This window comes from Jaculus jaculus, chromosome 5 (assembly GCF_020740685.1).
Source record: "Jaculus jaculus isolate mJacJac1 chromosome 5, mJacJac1.mat.Y.cur, whole genome shotgun sequence".
Lineage (NCBI taxonomy): Eukaryota > Metazoa > Chordata > Mammalia > Rodentia > Dipodidae > Jaculus > Jaculus jaculus.
Window position 1 is genome coordinate 146532 of NC_059106.1, and position 23486 is coordinate 170017.

Sequence of the window (23486 nt, forward strand, 5' to 3'; positions counted from 1 at the left end):
TCACAGTATAAATTAAACCTCCTCAAAGTCCCTCTTCAAATTTCTAACTTGCCTATTTTCTCAGGTCTCTGGGGCCATATATTTATTGGTGTTTATAGGATTACAGTGCTTTTCTCTAACCCTATTTGGGTTATGAATATTCCTTCAAAATTGCAGGCATCTCTGTGAGTATCTGTGATTGACACCTGATAGTTCTGAAAATCTGGAGTATCTTTTTTTTTTCTATTAGAGTTTGTATTTATCAACCCCTAAACTGGCAATACCAGCAAATGTATATTAAGTTATCTTGTTAAAGCAAACATCTTAGGAAGTAAACATATATATATATATATATATATATATATATATATATATATATATATATATATATATAAAACAGCCAAATTTACAGTCTCTTGAGCATTTTATTTGTTACAAGCACAAGTCAATACCACAGATGGCACCTTCTTACTTCCAACACCTAGAATTACAATTATCTCATAAAATGGTCTCAGCTTCTTAATGTGTTATTTTAATTATTGTTGAAAACTTATAAAAACAAGACTTTCTACAAATAGGCTTAGTGTTCAATGCATATTAAATAAGGTCAGATAATTAAATAAAAAAGAATTTATAAATATTCAGATCATAAAATTGAAATTACAAAAGCAGATTTTGTTACCATTAAACTGAATTATAACTGTGTGTGATCAATGCTATATTGACATAGCTGTTTTTGTTGAAATACACTTTTAATAAACAAATATTCTACCCCATTCTCCATTATAACCACCTATTTTATTTGTAACAGGACACATTTCTCTCAGAAGCTACCTATCTTTCCCCTTGTTCAGCAATTATGCACACACTATTCAACAGATACAACCTGCAAAGTGCCATCACACCCTGGCTACAAAATAAAAACACAAAATTTAAAGATTAAAAAACTCAGAGAACTTCTGAAATGGAATCCCATTCTCTTTATAGTCATGAAAATAGGCAATCCAATTTGAAAGTTTTTGAACCAATGTAGACTCTAGAAAACTCATGTTGAAGTATGGGAAGAATAAAGACTTTGCACTAATATAGTGCATAACAATACAGTGTCAGACTCATCATTTGCAGTAAATGCCTTGATTGGACTTTCCTCCAGATTGTCAATGTGCTGCTGAAGATCAAGTATATTCAAGTCTGTGAGAATTCCTTCACCATTCTTCCTCCCATTTTCAAACAGGAAAAGAAGGGTTTTCAGTACCCCTGGGAAACCAAAGGACAAAACATTTCGTACCAACAAACAACTTGAAAACAAAATGACAGACCTAGTAGTCCTTGACTCCATGTCCAAATGAAGTTAGGGCAATATTACTTCTGCAATATTTGTATTCTGCCCAATATATCACATCATGAGATTCCTCAAAAAACTGAGAAGTCTGAGAGCTACAAAAGAGAAAGTGGTTAAGGCAGTTGCAGTTGATGTCTACATTTCGATTTCATTTTCAAGTTACATGTCTAAGTCTCCATCATAGGCCAAAGTCAGAGGCTTCTGTTGGGGAGGTGTGCTTTGATGTGGTTTTGGCTTCTTGCTGCAAAGGGAAAAATAATTCCTCAGATAAAGTTTACAGAGCTTGGTCTCACCTGCCAAAGACAATTTTGCAATATAGGAATTCAAATGATAAAGTTGGAAATGATTAATTTTTTGCATATGTCTGTCTTTTTTGAATATATTCAAGTGTCTGTTATCAATATGGAAACATTATGAGAAATACATTGTTAGGCAATTTTGTCACTTGAGTCTTATGTGACCACAGTGATGCAGTGATAAACACAGCTCTCATGAATAGAAACATCATTATGGGTGCATGATTGTATTTTATACTTTAACCCTTTAAAAATAAGCCACCATCTATTCAAAATCTTGGCTTAGTGGAAGTGAGAAACTTAGTGGCAGGATTATTTTCCTCATTATACATGGCAGCATGGACATCAGCTCTTCACTGATGCCTAAGCTACTGTGACCTCTGCTATCAGCAGCTGCAGTAGACAGTCACTTATGCCTTGTAGGTGGTCCTGTTTTTAAGAGAACTTGCTTCTGCAAATGGCTTGATTTTAAGCAAATATGTTTCTACAATGGCCTGAAACCTGACATTTATCTGCTAAGTCATAATTGGCTAGCAAAAAAAAATGTCAACAATTCTACTCTGTGCAAGCTGTTCTCACCTGGTGTCTGTGTTACCTGTGGGTAACAATTATGCTAGGTTAGAGGGGCTTATTTTCATTTTTGTTAATGAGAGAAGCTGAGGTTGAATGAAACTCCCAATTCACATGGACCCTCTCATTATGTATTTCTATTCTTTTTTCTTAGTGGGGGTGACTCTAACTTTATATTTATAAATATTTATATGTGGAATTTTGCCATGAACTCCTCTCCTCACAAACATCCTTCCCTTCTCAATGCCTTTTGCCATATTTTCAGAGCCTAACTCTTTCCTGGCTGTCCTAAACAGGAAACTATCTCTCTACACCCTGCCCATCTCCAAATTGCTGTTCTATATAGTTTACAGTAGCATCTATTATTTATTTTCAGTGAATACATGTTGAATGCCAAGTTTCATGTGGAGCATTTTATATTTGATTTTTCAATAAATTCATAACAACTCCAATAATGGAAGCATTAGGGTGGTTGCTACCTGACCGAGGATGACTACCGAGATTGTCTACCTTCCCTGAAGTCACTGACTGAGTAGAGGAACCTGGATCTATGGAAACCCAACACAGAAACTTAAGCCACATATTTGCTATTCATTTGGCATTTGTTAGAAATTATTGCCTTTGTCTTCACATGTGAATGAAATTTTACATTTAGGACATATTAAAATCAAAAGCAAACATTTTAATGTGTAAAGTTCAGTAGTACTTATTAGGTCACAGTACTATTTACAGTCACTGCTTTCTATCTTCAGAGCACTGTTAGCCCTTCACAGGCATCTCTGTCCTCATTATGCAGTGTCTCTAGGCCTCCCACCCACCCTGATGTTTCCTCGCAACTGCTAATCAACTTTCTGTCTCTATGGATATCTCATACAAACAGAATCAAACCATCTGTGGCTTTTGTGTGTGGTTTCTTTTACCTAATAGTTAAAATGGTGAATTTAATATTATATGAATTTTATTACAATAAGAAAGGATGACAAAATCAGTTGTAGGAAGTTTTCCTTAATTTGAAATGCTCAAGTTCTAATTTAATGAACAAAATTATTTTTCCAGTTGATGCTTAAGGCAAGCCATTGAAGCTAAAGCAATAACAATTTTTAAAAATTTCATGGGAAGGAATCATACATCTTCTCAGAAGCCTCATATGGCACCTGGCATGTAATGGATTCCCACTGAGATTTACTGAGTGTTGGAAATGAGCTGTGAGCAAAGAGCTTCCAGGCAGGGATCCAAGGATATAGAATCCTCTGTACAGGGAGTTTTAGCCTGTGTATCCTGCCTTTCATACTCTCCACAGTCATCCGATGGGTGCTTCATAATTACCTGAATAGCATCCAATTTAACTTTATCTGTTTGAATCATAAGTGTATTCCAGGGTATTCCAGGTACTTTAATTATATTCTGGCTAGAGTAAGGATAAGAGGGACATCAGCATCCTAATATACATCAAGGTAGAAGGTGGAAAGAAATCATAGGAGAGGTTGAAACCTTCTGGAAGTGTACATCTTCTTGAACATCTGCCCTGGTATTGGTGTGTGGTACCTTTTGTTTGTTAAATTTTGTTTATTTTTAATGTATTTGAGAACAACAGACAGACATAGAGAGAAAGAGAGAGAGAGAGAGAGAGAGAGAGAGAGAGAGAGAGAGAGAGAGAGAGGGGGATTGAGAATGGGTGCATCAGGGCTTCCAGCCACAGCAAACGAACTCCAGACACATGTGCCAACTTGTGCATTTGGCTTACATGGGTACTAGGGAATTGAGCCTGGAACTGGGGTCCTTATGCTTCATAGGCAAGCGCTTAACTGTTAAGCCGTCTCCCCCCCACCCTCAACCCCAGGGTGCTTTATATTTATGGCTATAAGAACAACAAATTTAATCTGTAATAACAAAAAAGTTTTCCCCCTATACTCCCTAAAAACAATTTCTGGAAATCCAGCCTTATTTTTATATCTTTCATAAGCTTATGAAAGATATAAAAGATGACAGTTTGGGAGATTTTATGGGCATAAATTTAGTCTTTGCTAATATACTTATTTAGTTATTAAGATATTTAATAGATATCAATAAAATTTGTACTACAAAAATAAATACAAAATAGTAATTACATTACTCTCTCTTAAGGTTTTCAGGATTTGGGAGAGGTGGAAGGCATTTATACAAACACCTTCATTGATGGCATGAAGTAAATGCCATGGGGAGGATATATAACAGACAAGTTATTTCAGACAGTTGACCAGAAAAATGTTGGCATGTGAGTATTGCTGGAAGTATGGGTTGAATGCCAATAGCTGGTGATGACATTTTCATTTTAGATGAATGGGTCATTGGAGCAAACCATGGAAGCAGCATCCTACTTGGGAAAGTTTAAAGGTAATACCATAAGTACCCTAATATGACTATTATTACATAAACACACACTTCTCAGACTTTTACAAAACCACTTAAAATATTTATTATATTATGAATAATACCTTTGTTATAAAATGTTTTTTGAATGCAAAATATAAATGAAAACATAGGACAAATAAAATGGCCATCTTTCCTAAGGACTGAGAATGGGCAGTTGGCAGTTGGGATAAAACCTCTGAACCACCAACACAGACAGATTCTAAGAAGTGTCGTATCTTAAAGCAGGCATGGCAATGAATACGGCAAATAGGAAAAAAAAATAGACTTGACTGTGAATAGAGGAAGTGAATGACAAAGTAACTGATATGGAAGTTAAAGGCAAAAGATAAATGAAGTTTTTCTGACCATAAAATTACAGAAACCAATATATTAGAAAGAAATATTAACAGATAACATTGTATTTTTGATGGGGCTCAGTAAGTGAGCACATTGATAACACTTGAGTAGATATTTTTCTACTTTATCTAACTTAATAAAAAAATAAAATAAAAATTATTAAATAGAATATATATATATATATATATATATATATATATATATATATATATATAAATTTAAGAAAGAAAGACAGACAGAGAGAGAGAGAGAGAGAGAGAGAGAGAGAGAGAGAGAGGGAGAAGGGGCATTCCAAGAACTCCAGCCACTGCAAATGAACTCCAGAAGTATGTGCTATTTTGTACATCTAATTTATATGGATACTGAGGAATTGAACCTGGGTCCTTAGGCCAGTGTCTTAATCAACAAACCATCTTTTCAAATCTCAACCAGATTTTAAAAAATCTTTGTTCAGTGAGAAATTTGGGCCTATTCAGCCTGTCTAGGGTCCAGGGAGGAGACAATAAATTTGAGAAGGTTGCTTAGGTTCAGATTATGAAAGACTTAAGTTTACCAGCTAGCACGTGAAGCACAACCGTAACGTTTCTGTCATGGGGATGAGATTTTACAGATGATGTTTGAGGAGGAGAGGGACTGGTCACCTGCAGCTAAGTTTTATGAATACTACTGTGGCTACAGAACAAAGAATAATGAATGTGTATACTCAAACACTAGTCACAGAGATTTCTTTTAATGTAATTTGGTCACTGAAAAGAGTAAAAGGTAAATTTGACTGTTATTTTACATCTAAAAAATTCTTATCTAACTTGGTGCTCACATCTGTAATATCAGCACTCAAGAAGCTGAGCCAGGAGAATTACTGTGATTTTGAGGCCAGCTTGGGCCACCTAGCAAACTATGTAGCCTGGGCTATAGAGTGATAAACTGCTTCAAAACAAACAAGTAAATAAACAGAAAGAAAGAATGAAATGTTTTATTACCACAAATCAGTGATAAAACTAAGAGCCTAAAGTTACATAAACAAAGCCTTTCTTAAAATTTTTTTTTGTTGAAAATATATAATGTGATTAAAATGTGTGGACTGTAGGGAGTACAGGAAAGCAAAAAGGAAAAACGTATGTTTTCTGTTAGCTTTAATTTCTTATATATTCAAGGGCATAGGGAATAATAGAATCTGAATTAGAGTTGTGACATTAGTACTTAGAAACTGTTGTTACTGACCAACAAGTTATCTGATAACCTGGTAGTGTACTCTTTGCTGGGAGTGAAATATTTTTATTCCCAATATTTTTTTTTGTAGAGAATGTTTACTATCATTCTGAAACTCAAAAAGTCTTTCAGATTCCCATTTGTTCATTTATACCCTATCTAGTCAGTACTTGCCAAAATTTATTAACCGAAACATCTAAATTGGTCAAATCATTTGCGTAGAGTCAATGACTGACTAAAGATATTATTTTTAGTAAACACTCTGAAAACTTTAGCTGTACACAGATCCAATTTCTAGACATTTAATTTTGATCATGATAAATGGCAAAAAGAACAAGAGTCATCTTATTTTCTTTACCAATTTTTACTGCCCAAGAACAATGATTCTAAAACCTGTGTAGACTTGGAAATAGAATTTGGGGCTAGATACACGAATGATAGACTTGGAAAAAAGTGACATAACATTTGTATCTCATGAAAATTAAAAAAGAACTTAAAATTTCTTCTTGAGAAGATAATATCTTTAACATAATTTAAAACACAAAATATTTATGTATATCCAGTTTCTAGGACTGCTCATGAACTAAAAAATATTTTGTACATTAAACTTATATCATTTCCTGAGAATAGAAATTCAAAAGTGGTCTCTTACTATATAGGGTGGCTTTGAATGAATAAATTTAAAAATACAAAAAAAGTTGGGTGTGGTGGCCTTTAATCTTGGTACTTGTGAGGCAGAGAGGTAGGAGGATCCCCATGAGTTGGAGGCCAGGCTGGAGCTGGACTGAGTTCCATGTCAGCCAGGGATACAGTGAGACACTACTTTGGAAAAAAAAAAAAAAAAGCAGACAAACAAGCTAGGTAGGGTGGATCCTCCTATTTGGTCGGAGCTGACACAGACTTGGCTGTTATTTATAGTACACTAGCAGGTGAAAACGTGGCAGGAGAGGGCGAGGAACAATTAGTTTAAGTAGGAAGTATGGGGTCTCAGCTTTAACAAAGATTGGAATTATTGAGGAATTTTTGTACATCTAAGTAATCTGGCCAGAACCAAGAGTAAATCAGAATCCCTGAGTGTGGAGCTCAATCATGTAAGCCTCGTGTCAATATGCATGGAAAGTGAAACTTATGAACCAAGTCAAAAGTTAATTCCAAATGTTTTAATGACTTGTCTTTTATATCTTCTGATATTATCCAAAAACCAAGGAATGTGATATCAAATGATAATAATAATAATAATGGTCTCATATTTCAACGATTTAACCTTTCTGTTGTTGAAAACTATTAATTGTCTTGAGTTCTGTAATTGTGACCAATGTTTCAGGAATATTTCTTTTAATATAACCTGTCATACACATACATGAAGCATACTTTTTCCATTAGGTATTACTTACCAAACAAGATAGGAAGTGAATACTAAGAAAATCATGATAAGAAAACTGCCACCTGAAACGCCATAAACCCAAATTTTTACTCGGCCATCTGTTTAAGATAGAAATAAGATAATAGGCTTAGTAAACAAAATCCTATTGCTATTTGAGAGAGAAAATCAGAGAGAGAATAACACAATGCCTGCCAATCCAGAGCTGATGATCCTCTCTAACCTAAGAGTATCCTAGCCAATTTGTCTCTCAATAGCAGAAGTTAGTCTTTTACTAGAATTCACTGTGAGCTGCCATATGTAATCAGGAGCTGGCATTCTTGTGAACATCACAGGATTTTTGTATACTCACCAGAGATTATATTTATGAAAAAAGGAAGTGGAAATCTGGGGAGATGGCTAATCAGTTAAAGTACTTGCTTGCAAAGTTTGCTGGCTCAGATTCAGTTTCCCAATATCCACTTAAAGCCATATGTACAATGTGGCACATGCATCTGGAGTTCCATTTCAGCAGCAAGAGGCCCTAGCATGCCCATTCTCATTCATTATCTATCTCTGTTTCTCTCTCACAAATAAATAAAATAAAAGTATAAATATAAAAATGAAGTGTAAATTACATAAAATTGTACTACAATTCATGAATTTCTACAGATATAATCAACCCTCCAAAATATTGGGTATGGTGGCTCATGTCTACCTGCTCAGTATTCAAGTGGCTGTGGAAGGAGGATTGCCATGAGTGTGAGGCCAAACTGTACAACAATGATGTCTTGTCTCAAAAATCAAATCAAATCAAGGAAGAAAGCAAGCAAACAAACCAACAAACAAAATCATAAGGTTGCAGCTGCATGGCAATACGTAACATTTTTGGCAAAATAGCTTTCACCCGAGTTCTGAACTATGCATAGCTGTAAACACACATAAATTCATAAAATATTATTATCACATGTAAAATAACACAATAATAAAAAAGAAACCAGGAAATAATAAACTAAATTGATATCAATCAAATTATGTATTTTTAAAATTTAATTTAATTTATTTATTTAAGAGAGAGAGAGAATGGGCAGGCCAGGGCCTTCAGCCACTGCAAACAAACTCCAGATGCATGTATCACCTTGTGCATCTGACTCACATGGGTACTGGGAATTGAACCTGGTTCCTTAGGCTTCACAGGCAAACACTTTACAAGCTAAGCTATTTCTCTAGCCCCAAGTTGTTTGTAAACAAACAACAACGTCCAAACCTAATAATCAACTACATCAAGTCAATAGACAGACTATTTTGAATTATATGTAGCTGCTTATAGTTTTATACATATCATACACAATTTTTGCAAAACATTCTGACCATATAAAGAACATAGAAATGTAATTTCTCATAATCCCTTGTGCAAAGAAAACTAACATGAACATTTTAGCAGTTTTTCTTTCTGCATAAATTAGATAAGCAAAAAAAAAAAAAAATCACATAACCAAGCAAGTTAGCAATTCTCCAAGCACTGGAAAATTGTGAAGTTTAGATTTCATACCACCAGACAAATAATATAGATAAATCAAGGAAATATTCTGGCATGTTTTGTGACTTTTTCAATGTAAAATATAGCTTCAGTGCAATATGATTTTCATATGTGTAATTAGAAATTAATTGTTTCTGGAATTTTTGTTTTGTTTTGTTTTGTTTTTTGAGGTAGGGTCTCACTCTAGCCTACCCTGGCCTGGAATTCACTCTATTCTTAGGCTGGCTTTGAACTCATGGCTCTTCTCCTTAGTTTGCCTCCTGAGTGCTGGGATTAAAGGTGTACACCACCATGATTGGCTTGTTTCTTTACTTTTAATCTGTTCTCTTCATTTTATGTGAGCCTATAGATAATTAAAGTTAAAAGAGGCCTGTCAAAAATAACAGCATTTCAAAGGAATAGCATTCCCTTGTGAAAGAAGCACATTTAGGGATTTGTTATACTACAGGGACATAAGTAACCTCAGGTCAAAATACACATAGCAAGCAGAATCATTTTCTAAAAGCATCTATGGGATGATCAACAAAAATCAATTACAAGTAATAATTAAGTAACATCACAATTTCTTTCAATTGTTTTGTAACTAACTACTACAGTTTTGCCTATAAGACACTTTCAAGCTTCAATCAGATTTGAGGATGAGGTTCAATGAAACAAGGATATCTTTCTGCAGTCATAACTCTTTAAAACTTTTTATTCTGATTGACCTGAAACTCTAATGATGAGATTCTTTGCTTTTAGTTTTTTTACATTGGCAGCAATTAGTAGTCTTCTTAGAGCAAGGATGTTTTTTATAGAACCCCACAGCAGAATGTAGTGGACCAGAACATTATTTTAGAAAGGGTTTAATAATAAAGCTATTTTGATAAATTCATATTTTTAAATCATATAATAAATAAAATTTAAGATATCTAAGGAGATACATTGTAGAAAACGTCTTCTTATTACTTTTTCTTACTTTTTTACCTGAGACCTCTCACCTTTTCTAATTTCTGTGTGAATCTTTTTAGTTTTGATCTGTGAATGTAAGATTCTGAGTAAAAACACACAGACACACAAGTTCATAATCTTTCAAAACCACTAATTGGGTCTGGAGAAATGGAACTGTGGTTAAGTGTGCTTTTTGTACAAGCATGAGGGCAAGAGGGGGAATGAAAGGGCCCTAGTTCTAATTTCTAGATCCCATATAAACATCTGGGTGTGACCACCCACCTGTTACCTCCCCCAAATGCAAGCAAAGAATAGTTCACTTTTGAGACCAGGAAATAGCAGGGCTTGGTAAAATCAGGAAGCAAGCAAAAAATATCATGCACATTGTGCATTTTCACTTGTAATTTTCTATCTCTTATCAATATAGATTGAATATCTTTGCTACTAGATCACAAAGCAGGTTCACCGCATTTTAATGTGTCCATAATATACATGTACAGTTGTATCACATGTAAATCTTTAAATCATTCTATTTATGGATACTTAACTTGTTGTTACTCATCTCACTCAGCTGATATCACAAGTAGTCATGTAATGATGTCACTTATATACTTTTTTTGGGATTGTGTATATATCTGCAAGATGGATTCTTATGGGGAAAGTTTTAGATTAAAATGTATCAGGTAAACTCATTTTCTTCCTGTGGAGTTATTCTAGTTTATGTTTTCACTATTAGAACCTAATAAAGATAACTCACAGACAAAAAAATAATATACACATACATAAACACATATATTCATGTATCCACATGCTCATATATTCTTGCATGTCTACACAGATACACATACAGCCACACATGGGCTATTGTTGATAGTTATTTGGACCCCCAGTGTACTCAGGGATTAGAGATTATGAAACTCACTTGTAGATTTGAAGACATATTTCCTCTCACACCTAATCCCAATTCTTTTACTGAAATGTCTATTTGTAACAGATGAAACTGTCTACATTGCATATTATCTTCATCAATCTAAATTTACTTCTATGTTAGTCATAAAACTAATGAGATATTTTTCAATGCATTTAGCATATGGGGAGATGAAGAATTGAACAAGGTGTGGTGCTCTTTCTTAAAGTGGGTCATGGCATATGAGCCTTGTTTCTCAAATTGGATCCAGAGTCATTTGTACCTGAGCTCTATTTTTTGCTTCAATTAAACATGGCATCATGGCACTTCAGGTATTGCCTAAGGCCGCAGGTCTGAAAGAAAGTTTCTCAGGGTACTTTGGCCCAAGTATTTTGGTCTGTTTCTTACCTGATATCCCATCAGTTGTGTAGGTTGCTATGCCATCTGTAGTGTATACTTCCTAGTAGTGGTATATATGATAGGCCCAAAGAGACGTGCCTTTTCCTCCTTAAAAGGTGGTATATGAAGGCCTTAGTGTCTTGCTTCTTGAAATCCACCTCTGTTACTTGCTGGTATGACTCTGGCAAACTTAATCTGCTCTGATGGTTTCAGTTTGCTAATCTCTCAAATGTAGGCAATGATATTCCACCAAAATATAGGGCACAGAGAGCATTTAACACATTTTCTTTTCTATCCTTAGTAAGAACTACAGGCTAGAAACTTAGCAATGTCTACGACAATCCTCCAAAGAAGATGCTCACTAGATAGATTGTACAGACAGAGACAGGTAGGTTGCAGAGAACTTTGGAAGTTACACCAGCTCAAAGGCAGTTATGTAAGGTGCAGTATCAGGGAGGCACATCTGCCTGGAAAATTGGTGCTGTGTACTAATGCTGAATCTATTCCATAACAACTGCTAGTACCCAGAGCATATCTCCCAGGTTGCATTCCAATTTCCCCTTTACTTTAAAATCCAGCTATAAAAACACAACTTACAATTTAAAATATTTTCTTTTTAATTTTTTTTCATTTTTATTTATTTATTAGAGAGAGAGAGAGAGAGAGAGAGAGAGAGAGAGAGAGGGAGAATAGGTGCACCAGGGCTTCCAGCCACTGAAAAACGAACTCCAGATGCATGTGCCCCCTTGAGCATCTGGCTAAAGTGGGTCCTGGGGAATCAAGCCTCTAACTGGGGTCCTTAGACTTCACAGGCAAGTGCTTAACTGCTAAACCATCTCTCCAGCCCTAAAATATTTTCTAATGATACCATTTTGCTATTTAAGTCACTGCCTCTTATACCAAAGTAACAGAGTAATAACTTTCATGAAAATATAGAATATATAAAGGGTATTGTGAATCACATGATGCTCAAATTTGAAAAACCCTGAGCTAAATCATATTGCCTCTCAATTCTCTACTCCTTACTTGCTTCCCTCCACTCTTTCCAGAATGATAAATGTTCAAAATATAAACTTCTCATGAGATAATTTGCATTTCTTATTGGTAACTGAAGCATACCTGTATCAAGTAGTTGACGAGACCATCCTTTAAAAATATCATGTATTTTGGAATTTACAGGTCTATTTTTCCCAGAAAGATTTTTCACGTCAGCTTTTTTATCCTCTGAACCAGGTACTTTCATGCAATAATCCAGGAAGCCATTGGATCTCATTATCTCAGTGTATCCCTTCTCACAGCCACAAACTCCACTCTACAGCACAAAACATATATTTATGGTAACATATGGAGTGATGCACATGAACATAGACCAATTTAAATACTGAACCTCTTAATTTTGCAAGATACATCAAGGAAATGAGGGTTTTCAGCAAATGATTGACCAGTTATATATACATATATTATATGTGTGTGTGTTATCTTCTGAATTCCAAAGTCAGCATTATATAACTTGTCAGGTTTTTCTAGCATGTGTATGTTTCTGGCACCTTCCAAATGTAAAATTATAGTTTTCTTGTTTGGTAGATATGTTTATGAATTTAATCATATTATCCACAATCCTGCTTGACATATTTTAAATACCTGCTCACTGGTTCCAACCTCCCTTTCCCACTGAGAAGTAAAGTCACATGACTTGTGTAATTTCTTTCTTTGAATTAAGTGATGTCTAAATTCTGTCACTTTCCCAGGTGGTAGAAGCTTTTAGCATCTTCAACCAGTGGCTGGTAACTAGTCCTAATGGATTTTCTGCACCTAATATGGAGGAATGAAACTTAACCCAAGACACATGTCCAAGAACAGTATTTTGTTTACCTGTCTATATTACTATTCCTTGTATGAACTTGAGTGTCACACTATACCACACCCCTAGCTGATATTGTGACAATGTGTCCTTTATATTTGTCTCTGAAATTCCTGGTCATTTTCATGTGTAGTAAATATCTTTGAAAAGCTAACTATGATAATAACAGACAAGGATTCCTATCTGTCTTAGGAAGAAAATATGAAAATAATTCTGTTAATTAAGAAAATGGATATTTGCTCAATTACTAAAGACATCTTTGAAGATGCATCTCTAATGTTACTCAGAGAAAAGTGGCAACCAGTTAGTCACATATGCAAAATATTCAATGAGAAAAATACTTCATGTTTTATTAAAACAGCATCCAGACAGTTGGTTGAAAAGTAACTGCTGTTTTGCAAACATTATCAGTCCAAATGAAGCAGTTCCTAGTGTTTTTCTTTTCCCTTCTATTCTTCTATGCAAGCCTCCCTGCTGTCTTTTTCTGTGGTAAAAATGAACTAATCTTAAAGAACTAAGCATCTTCTAGTAAAAGAGCCATAAAATATGATTGAATACCTGTATTACTTGATTAACTTAGTCAATTTTTTTTCAGAACAAGCATGCTATGAGAAGAAATCCATTTATTTAAGATATATAAGTGTATATCACTGTACAAAATTGAACATCATTGATAGAGTAAAGAACATGTTCTCCACTAATTTCAAGCAGGAGTAGATAGGAGGTATAGAGGAAAAAGGGAGTAAAACTGCTTTTAAAACTGGAGGTACCACCAATTGTGAGCTACAAGAGGGCCTACACCTATTAAAGTCTCTCTAAAATAATAATGGCTATTCCATTTATCTGGTGCTGACTTCACTCTCCGTTGGAGAATTTGCTTCTGTTTTTCAGATGGACACAGATATTGAGGAGAGAATCAGCCCATTGCACCTCACTAAGGCCCAAACTAAAACCAAGAGTAATTGGGGAAATGAGCAAGAGTGCTGCTTTCTTGGTGAACCTGGTACCAGCACAAGGGTGAAGGAGATAGACACAGAGAACATGCAACTCCTCCCAAACCAGATATCCAGAGACACAGAGGCTGCCAAGACCTCATCACTGAAATAGACCTAAAACAATCTCATCATGGCTCAGGGAAATTTGTGGAAGAGGGGGCAGAAAGATTGTTAGAGCCACATGTTGGGACATTATGCACAAAGACATTACCTCAGCCATAACTGATGGCTAACCCCACAATGCGCAATCTACATTCCCCAATGAGAAGGGTCCCTGTGGAGGAGGGATGACAGGGAGGAGGATAATGATGGTACCAACATGACTGTATGCATACTGTTTACATAACTAATAAAATAAATAAATAAAATATAAATAAATAAAATAAAATACTGCCATGCCTAAGTAAAAATATCTTGGAGATACCTGCATGCATGCACATACACATACACACAGACATGAATATTCTTCAACTATGATTATATATTCAGACTATTTTTAGTGAACCAAATTTACCCATACTGTAATCATTGTAGCATAATAAATTAAAATAATTTTATCAAATTTGATCAACATTTATATGTTTCAGCATGATTTAGATGTATGAACAACTAAGAATAGAACATATGTACACATACACACAAAGAAAAAAAATAACAACCAAAAACTCAAATGGTAGAGACAGCTAACAAATTAAATAGCTGAATTGCATAGAAATTCTTAGTACCTGTGGTTCACCCAGCAAGTGCCTCTAGATGGTGCTGTGAGGCCTTGGAACTTATCACAGGATTGCCGCAGACAAGCAACTATGCATCATATACAACACAGAACTGAGTACTTGAGGAGGGCTCCTACATCTGACTCACCTGTGTGCAGTAGGAGAAAGGTTTTCTGCAGGCTGGGACACATTGTCTAATAGCAGCAGGGCGTGCCTGAGGGGAGCAGCCTCCTACAAGAGAGACCCCGCCAACACTTTCAGATTTATCGATGACAGAGATGTTAAAATGTTTACTACTTAAAAAAATATTCTAGTAGGGGCCACTTTATAAAAACATGGTTATGACTATTATTATTTTACTTTTTAATATTTTTATTTAATTATTACTCTTTTAAATGCACATTATAGAGTTTTGATCTAGCCCTAGCTTATTAATGACTCCAATATGTGGTCTGAGGGAAGTCCACGAAAATCCTTGAACCCCAAACCCTGAGTTTGTGTTTGTATTTAAACAAAAAATTGGGCAAGTCAAACTAAGAAGGATAGTTATTAAATTATTATATTTATTTAGGGAAATACAAAACCAAGAGAAGGAAAATTTATATACCCATGTTTCCTGGAGCCCAGGTGGTGGGTCTAGAAGAAATGTGAAAAGAGATTTAGAGAGAAAAGAAAAATTACAGGGAGCTCCTGACATGTGGAGGACAGAAAGGGGTAGAGAGGGGATCAAGGGAGACTTACCAAAACCTGAAGGTACAGGAGTGATAAAGAGACCACCTAGAGAGAGACTTACCCTGCTCTGGTAAATGTATTTAGAACCTTATGGTTGTGGAGCCTACCTTCAGGCTCAGGTGAGCCAGAGAGACAGTTGATTGGTCTAGAGGCTGCTGGTTCAGGAAGAGGTCAGCCATGATGCCAAGTTCTGGCATCTTAAATTTGACCAACCACAATGTCAGGATTAGACTTGATTAGAAAAGATTTCCCTCCCAGGAGGGCCTCAGGTGTGGAAAAACAGGTCTAGGGAACTTCTTTAGGCAAGAGACAAAGGGAAGCCAGATTCCTCTGTGATCTCTAACAAAACACTTTCAGGGGCCTAGTCACCCTAGCTGCTTAACAAAGCTACCCGACTTCCTTTCAATGTAAAATGTGTTGTTTAAAATCAGATATTCTCTTGTTATATTGTATATGGTAGTTTTATTTATTTATTTGGCTTGTTCTTTGACAGGGGCATTCTATCTTGGGCCACTGCTTGTGAATAAAGTCTCTGAGTGCATGGATCAGTGCAGAACTGATAAAACCTCATTTAGTCAGGAGCAGAAAACACATCTACTTGAAGACATTTCTCCAGCACCTGATCAGTCCAGCAAGGCCCTAGACCAATTCCCACAGCCAAAAGTGATCAGAATGCCACAGATGACTCCATGGGCCCACAGGACCAAGCACTATGGCAATGTTTTCACATGTATAATAGCCAGAACACACATGCACAATCACATACAGACTCTCGCAGTGAATTTTAAGAATGTATAAACTCTAGGTGGGGGCAGCCAGATCCCTGACACAGGATTTGTAGGTGCTTAGTAACTAGCTTTGTGTGAACACATATATTTAGTAACTATATAGTGAGGTCTAGCTAATCTGAAAATCACCTGTATAGTGTACTGCTCTTGTCCTCCTTGACTCCAAATAGTTCATATGATGGGTTTTAGCCTTTTCAGTACTGGAATTGTTACCTGATACACATTATGATGCTGTAGCTAGCAAGAAGGCTTTGAATCTATAATCATGTAGGAAATAGAGTTTTCCTGGGAATGAAGCAGCTAAATACTATTATTTGAAAAACAATACCTATCAAAACTTAAGCCAAAAACACTAGGATGGAAACTTATCAGCTAGGTTTCAAGGCATTGTGTTTGGATAAAGTTTCTCTTCAAAGTGGATTACCACAATTTACATAAACTGTAAAATGTGTTTTAAATTAAGCCCTAATAATATTTACATGATATTGATGATTCACTTTTATTTGTTGGATGATCACATGTCACATATGCAGAAGGCACCCCATGCAGACAGGTTGCAAGTTAGCCTTGACCAGTGTGGAAATGGCTCATGAAAGTGTGAGGATTTTTTAAAAAATTACTTTTAGTTAGACAGACTTAGGGTGTATTTAGTTTTTTTTTTTAAATGTATATTTTTCTTCATTTTTTATTTATTTATTTGAGAGCGACAGACACAGGGAGAAAGACAGATAGAGGGAGAGAGAGAGAATGGGCATGCCAGGGCTTCCAGCCACTGCAAACGAACTCCAGACGCATGCGCTCCCTTGTGCATCTGGCTAACGTGGGACCTGGGGAACCGAGCCTCGAACCGGGGTCCTTAGGCTTCAAAGGCAAGCACTTAACCGCTAAGCCATCTCTCCAGCCCAGTTATTTTTTTTTTCATTTACTGTGTTTACTTGTGAGAGAGAGGGAAGTAGAGTGAGAGAGAGAGAGAGAGAGAGAGAGAGAGAGAGAGAGAGAGAGAGAGAGAATTGGCACACCACTGCTTTCAGCTGCTGCAAACGAACTCCAGATGCATGTCCCACCTTGTGCATTTGACTACTTGGCTAAGCCATCCCTGCAGCCCTGTATTTAGTTTTAATAGCTTTAAAAATAAAAATGTAGCTCACAATAAATGACTACATGGATTAAACTGTAGATTGATACCAATAATTCGAGGAGACAGCAAAAGAAAGGAGAAGCTGCAATTCTTATATTGCTACACACACTTGAACAAGCCCTTTGTTGGTGGCAGCACCAAGTAAAATCATTGCTCATTTAATTTGTCCTGACCAGAAGGCATCAAAAGAATCTTTGAAATTGTTGAGAAGACTATTTGTACACAGTTACAATTTCACTGCTAAGAATAATGGATCTTTCAGTCCTGTTTTAGACACCAAGTAATTGTCACAATCTAGTATTCATTATTTAAAGCAAAAAAAAGAAAATGTACCATTAACATATACAACAGTTCAATTTAAATATTTTATAGGGCTGAAAAGATGGCTTAGTGGTTAAGGAACTTGCCTATGAAGCCTAAGGATCCAGGTTCAATTCCCCAGTAACCATGTAAGCCACATGCACATGGTAGCACATGCATCTGGAGTTCATTTGCATTGGCTAGGAGCCCTAGTATGCCCATTCTTTCCCTCCCTCCCTCCCTCTCTCCTTCCCTCCAAGCTTACCTCTTTCCCTCTCTCCTTATCTCTCCCTCCCTCTGTCTTTCTCTTCTCCTTGGCTCTGTATTAAATAAAAATATATTTAAAAAAATCTATATTTATTAACCTTTGAATTTCAACTTCTGAACATAGCAGCTCAGTAGAGAAGGAATATATGTTAAAACATGTTCTTTTTTTAAATTTTTTTTAAAGTTTTTTTTTGTCTATTTTTTATTTATTTATTCAAGAGCGACAGACACAGAGAGAAAGACAGATAGAGGGAGAGAGAGAGAATGGGCACGCCAGGGCTTCCAGCCTCTGCAAATGAACTCCAGATGCGTGTACCCCCTTGTGCATCTGGCTAACGTGGGACCTGGGGAATCCAGCCTCGAACTGGGGTCCTTAGGCTTCACAGGCAAGGGCTTAACCACTAAGCCATCTCTCCAGCCCTAAAGCATGTTCTTAGACATACTTTTACTGATATTTTAAGTGATTTAAAATTTAGAAATAATCAAGTTAAACTAGCATCTACATCTTCCGTTTTTATCCTAGATCAAAAAACCTAGGAACAAGATTGGCACGGTGGTGCATGCCTTTAATTCCAGCACTTGGGAGGCAGAGGGAGGAGGATTGCTATGAGTATGAGGCCACCCTCAGAAGATATAGTGAATTCCAGGTCAGCCGGGGCTAGGGTAAAACCCTATCTTGAAAAACAAAACAAAACAAGAACTATAAAAACTTGGGAACTTTGTGTTTTGACTGAATTGTTTAGCTTACATATTTTATGTGTCTTCACATAGAATTGCTAGCTTTCTAAACTGTGAATGTCTTACAAAAGTCTGCCATGGAGATTATGATTATGTCACTTGCCCAGTTACCCTTGACTATAATTTATAGTGAATTTTCACAAGCAGCACACCACAAGACCTTTTTGAAGGACCTACACAAGCCTTAACATGGATTACCTGTGACATTAATGCCATCTGAACGTTGGCACCAGACAGTTCGTTCATTATTGTTCCAAAGACTTGCTTTCCACACATAGTGATAACATTTGCCACCTGTACATAGATATAATAACAAAAGTTCTGTTATACCTCACTTAAAGATAGAACAAGCAGTAGCCAATCAAAGTTCACACACTGAAAAGTGCTCTTGGTATCTACCTGTACAAGGACGTGTTTCTAGAACCTGTTGAGGGCAGCTGTCTTGGTTCTCAAATGACTGAATTATAAATGTTCTTGATCTAGATTGACGGCCTGTGGTCTCAAAGATTCTCCCATCAATGCAAGTTAATTCACACTTACTCCACTCTGACCATGCAGTTATGTGGCAATCTCCTGGATGATCGTGTAAGGCAAGCAAAAAAAATGGCATGAGAATAAGTTCTAGACACCAGTGATGGGTAGGACCCAGAATGTGGCTTATGTTGGAAGTGCAGGGATGTGGGTGGGTAGAGGTATATTACTCATTCTATATTAACCAACTTTCCAGCTAGAAACTAGTAAGAATAAGAAAGAAATTTATAGTTTAATATAGTTCAACAGGAGGGTACAACAAAATCTAGATTGTCATGACTCAAAATTCAAATTCAAATCATAGTAGACATAGCTAGAGAATTGTATTTGTCTACTAGTAATAACAAACACTTTCCAAAGGAGATGTAAAGATTATAATAGTTCAGTTTCCAAGAATCAGTATAATGCTATAAAATGGATGTTTATAGAAACTATATAAAAGTGAATAAGTAGGTCATTGAAATGAAACACTCTTACCTAAGGGATATTTAATTTTATTATTATATAATTATATTATATATATAATATTATATAATTATATATTAATTATATTATTATATAATCATTATAATTATATAATATATATTACATATAATTATTATATATAAATGTATAATGTTTTTATTGACACTGACCTTTTCATTAACATATAACTTGATTGTTTAGAGTGCTTTCAGAAACTCACAGGCTTATTGGTGCCCACTATATTATTATTCAAGATTCAGTCAACACCCTTTGAGTATTGGTCAATGTACTAACTGCTGTTGGATCAATTAGCTATCTATATGTTGAAAGCACTGTTCATAGGTGCTGGAGAAGGAAGAACAAATTATTGCTTAGTTCTTAAATTTCAAAATCCAGCATTGTTAATTCACTGTTTTGCTTATTTTATCTCCCTTAAAACCTTACTGTAACTATGATTCTAGGTGAATTAAATTTAACTAACTTTTTCAATTTTGATGAGATAGAGCTCTGGAGAATAAAATCAAATGCAAGTATAAACAAGATCACTATGGCAGGCATTCATAATTGACAGAATTGCACACCTTGGCATGGCACAGAGCATGACTGTTTCAAGATGCCGTCTTGAAAAGGCATCGTACCACATAGGGCATCCTCCACATGGACAGCTATGTGAGAGGTAGAGCCATTGTGGACCACACAGGAATAGCTGCGTACCTGAATTCCTTCCCCACACTCTCCACCCTGTGATAAAAAGAATACTCAGAATTATTCAAATAATTAGAATCTCAAGGTTTTGTTCCCTAAGCAAACTGTAGTGACATATTCAGCAGTTTCATTCTGGGAGTTTTCTCAGTTGTTGAGAATAAAATATCACAGCTGTATGATGTTGTCGTTGCCGACTTTATCAGAAGTATCTGTGACCATGCACTCATGAGAAACTCTGGAGGTTGCTGGTTAATGTTCCCCCATAGAAGTGGGGGTTGGGGCAGATCCTAAACTGAGATAGATGTCAGGCACCCCCTATGCCAGATATATGCAATGATGCATGAGGTCTTATGGTCTCAGCTGGGAGATACAGAGTACACAAAGGGTGGAAGCTAAGGGGCTGGAAACTCCATCTAAGCAGTTATGGGAAGGCCATCAACCAAGCTGGTATGAGGCCTTTTAATGTTATAGCTACTTTGGAGTCCCCACACTCCTGTAAATAGCTCCTTGCCCAGACTTTGTAAGGAAGCCTAGTAAACTTATTGGTTTTCTAGGGTGAACTTTGGCAAAATGACCCCTTAGTCTGTTAGGGGTGTCCTGCCTGGGGAAAGAAAAGAGTTCACACATTAATCACTGAGCTTCTAGAGCTGATTAAAGTAAGTTAAAATTAAATTAAATTAAATTAAATTAAAGTAGGAATGAAAATTTATGGACAACTTTATGTACTCAGAATATGACCATTTATATTGGAGCTTGGCTAAAATTGACAAACCAAGAACAAACATACATAATTTTCATAGGTAATCCAAAGTCATCTACCAAGAAACCATTATGGCCTAATCCATAATCATCTACCAATAGAACATTATGGCCACAGGACACAAAACTCTCTTTTATTTTCTAGGTTTTATTTTGCAGACAATTTGATGTTTTCTTCTATGGGTGAAGTTGGGATTCCAAGGAAACACTGACTTTCCTCTATTGTTTTCCAAAGTTATTTTTCCAGCATGGCTTCTATTTTACACCAGTGACACTCAGATCTGTGCATAGAGAAAAATTTAGGCAGTATCTCATTGAAACAGAAATTTAGAATTAAAAGACTTAATGGCTATTAGTTCTAAGTACCTGCCTGATGGGAAATTTTCTACTATAATTTTTTTTTTGGCAGACACTTATGAGATGAGTTATCTTCACCTGAACTTTACTCAGGTTTTCATATTTCAATAGGAAACAGTGGAATTTTGAACAATTTCAGTGGATAGCTACATTTTCTCATACATAACTAAAAACCAGAATACAAGTCAAAGTCTTATGTTAAAGAGGTTCCACTTCTTGTTTTTGGTAACACTGAGAGTCAGGTAGAACTAAAACAGGAGAGGAAGGGATGCAAGGAAAAGAAGTGTGCTACATACTGGCCTCAATTTCACAAATAAGCCTTTGTTGCCTATGACGTCTTCCAGAAAACTTATCACCATGATTCAGTACTACTAATGAAAGTAGGAGCTGTGAACAGAGCCACTTAAGTGCCAGTACTCCTTGAATCCAGATATCATGAGTCACTATTCATTCCAGTATTCACTCCCCTGTACTACCAAGTTGCACTGGCTTCCAGTAAGTCCAAAACTAAATTTGTAACTAGTGCTTTATTGCTGCTATAGTTTGTGTGTGTGTGAGAGAGAGACAGAGAGAGAGACAGAGACAGAGACAGAGACAGGGAGGGGGAATCCAAATTCAACTTTTATACCTCTATTGCTATGCCCAGAAATGCCACATGCCTTTATTAGGTGACAGTCTGATAACTCTACAATGGAAAAGTGGATTTAATCTTCTTATCTCTTCCCTTCTAAAGGTGTGGAGACTGCACTGTCTGAACCTTGGGGAAAATGGTGGTTGTTGCAGAAGCAAGAATGAAAAGAGGCAACAGGGTCAGTGATGATAGTTACAATTGTGTTCCTGGTCATGGAATGGGTGATCTAAAAATGCATATGTTAGGTGGCATCAGCCAGATCAAGACAGTGACAGAAGCTGACAAGCATCAAGGGAGCTCATGAGTGACTATTGGAGGGGCAGGATGGATCAGACTGGTTGCAGAAGAGGGTTTCCACATGAAGAAAGTGGTGACCTAAGGATCTTCAATAGTCCCTCCTTAGGCACAGGCACAGTTTCACTCTCTGAGGTTTTTGTTAGCCACTATTAACTGTGGTCTAAAGTGTACTAAATGGGGAATTCCAGAAATAACAACTCTTGTTTTTCATTGCATACCATTCTGAATAGCATGATATAATGCTGCCCTATACCATTCTATCCAGAATGTGAATGACCCAGTATGAAGCATGTCCAAGGTATACATGTTATCAATCTGTCAGTAACTTGGCAAATGTCTTGGTTATCATATCAAATATTGTAGAATCACCCAGTGCTTGATATTCAATAACCTTTATTACTTAATAATGGTCCTAAAATACAAAGGTAGTGATGCTTGAATTTTTAATAATATGAGATAGAAATGGCTAGGCAGCTTAGGGTAACAGAATCCCAAAATGAACAGCTTTTTCCTTGTCTAAATATGGGAAACATCATTGAGCCTACAAGGAGAACCTGGACTTTTGCTTATTTCCTTCTTTCTAGAAAGTTATACCCAGAAAGAAAGATTTTTAAAGTATTCAGCTTACACATTTTCTAGAGAAGTATGATTTATGATTTTGGGGACTATTGTTCCTTTTTCAGGAATCCTACTTAGAAACCTACTAAACCTAGTCTTTCTTCCTTAAAGGAATTCCCCTTCCCATTAAAACTCCAAACAGAGTCATCTGATTAGTTCTCTTCCTCCCTGGAGATTCCCTGTCCTATAGGAGTTCTTACCTTAAAACAAGTTCTAATAAATTCCTTCTAAATTTTATATTTTACTGTCTTGTGGTCTGTGAAATTCATTTGTCAAATTCATAACATAATAACGTTAAAAGACTACTG

At 36.0% G+C, this 23486-nt stretch overlaps 1 protein-coding gene across 6 annotated transcripts in view; it reads right to left on the reverse strand.

Annotated features, from left to right (window-relative positions):
• Window positions 1-519: 519 nt before the first annotated feature.
• Thsd7b (thrombospondin type 1 domain containing 7B) overlaps window positions 520-23486 on the reverse strand; it is a 797324-nt gene continuing 774357 nt past the window's right edge. For 2 of the 6 annotated variants that reach the window (XM_045150953.1, XM_045150952.1), the window contains 7 exons: window positions 20393-20552; window positions 19215-19388; window positions 19014-19109; window positions 15001-15083; window positions 12400-12592; window positions 7539-7626; window positions 522-1562 (listed from right to left, as the gene is read on the reverse strand). In XM_045150953.1, coding sequence (XP_045006888.1) covers window positions 1481-1562; window positions 7539-7626; window positions 12400-12592; window positions 15001-15083; window positions 19014-19109; window positions 19215-19388; window positions 20393-20552 — 876 coding nt within the window. In that variant the 3' untranslated portion in view covers window positions 522-1480. Of the gene's footprint in view, window positions 1563-7538; window positions 7627-12399; window positions 12593-15000; window positions 15084-19013; window positions 19110-19214; window positions 19389-20392; window positions 20553-23486 lie in introns of all 6 variants that reach the window. The other 4 variants (XM_045150955.1, XM_045150954.1, XM_045150956.1 and 1 more) reach the window with 3 other exon arrangements.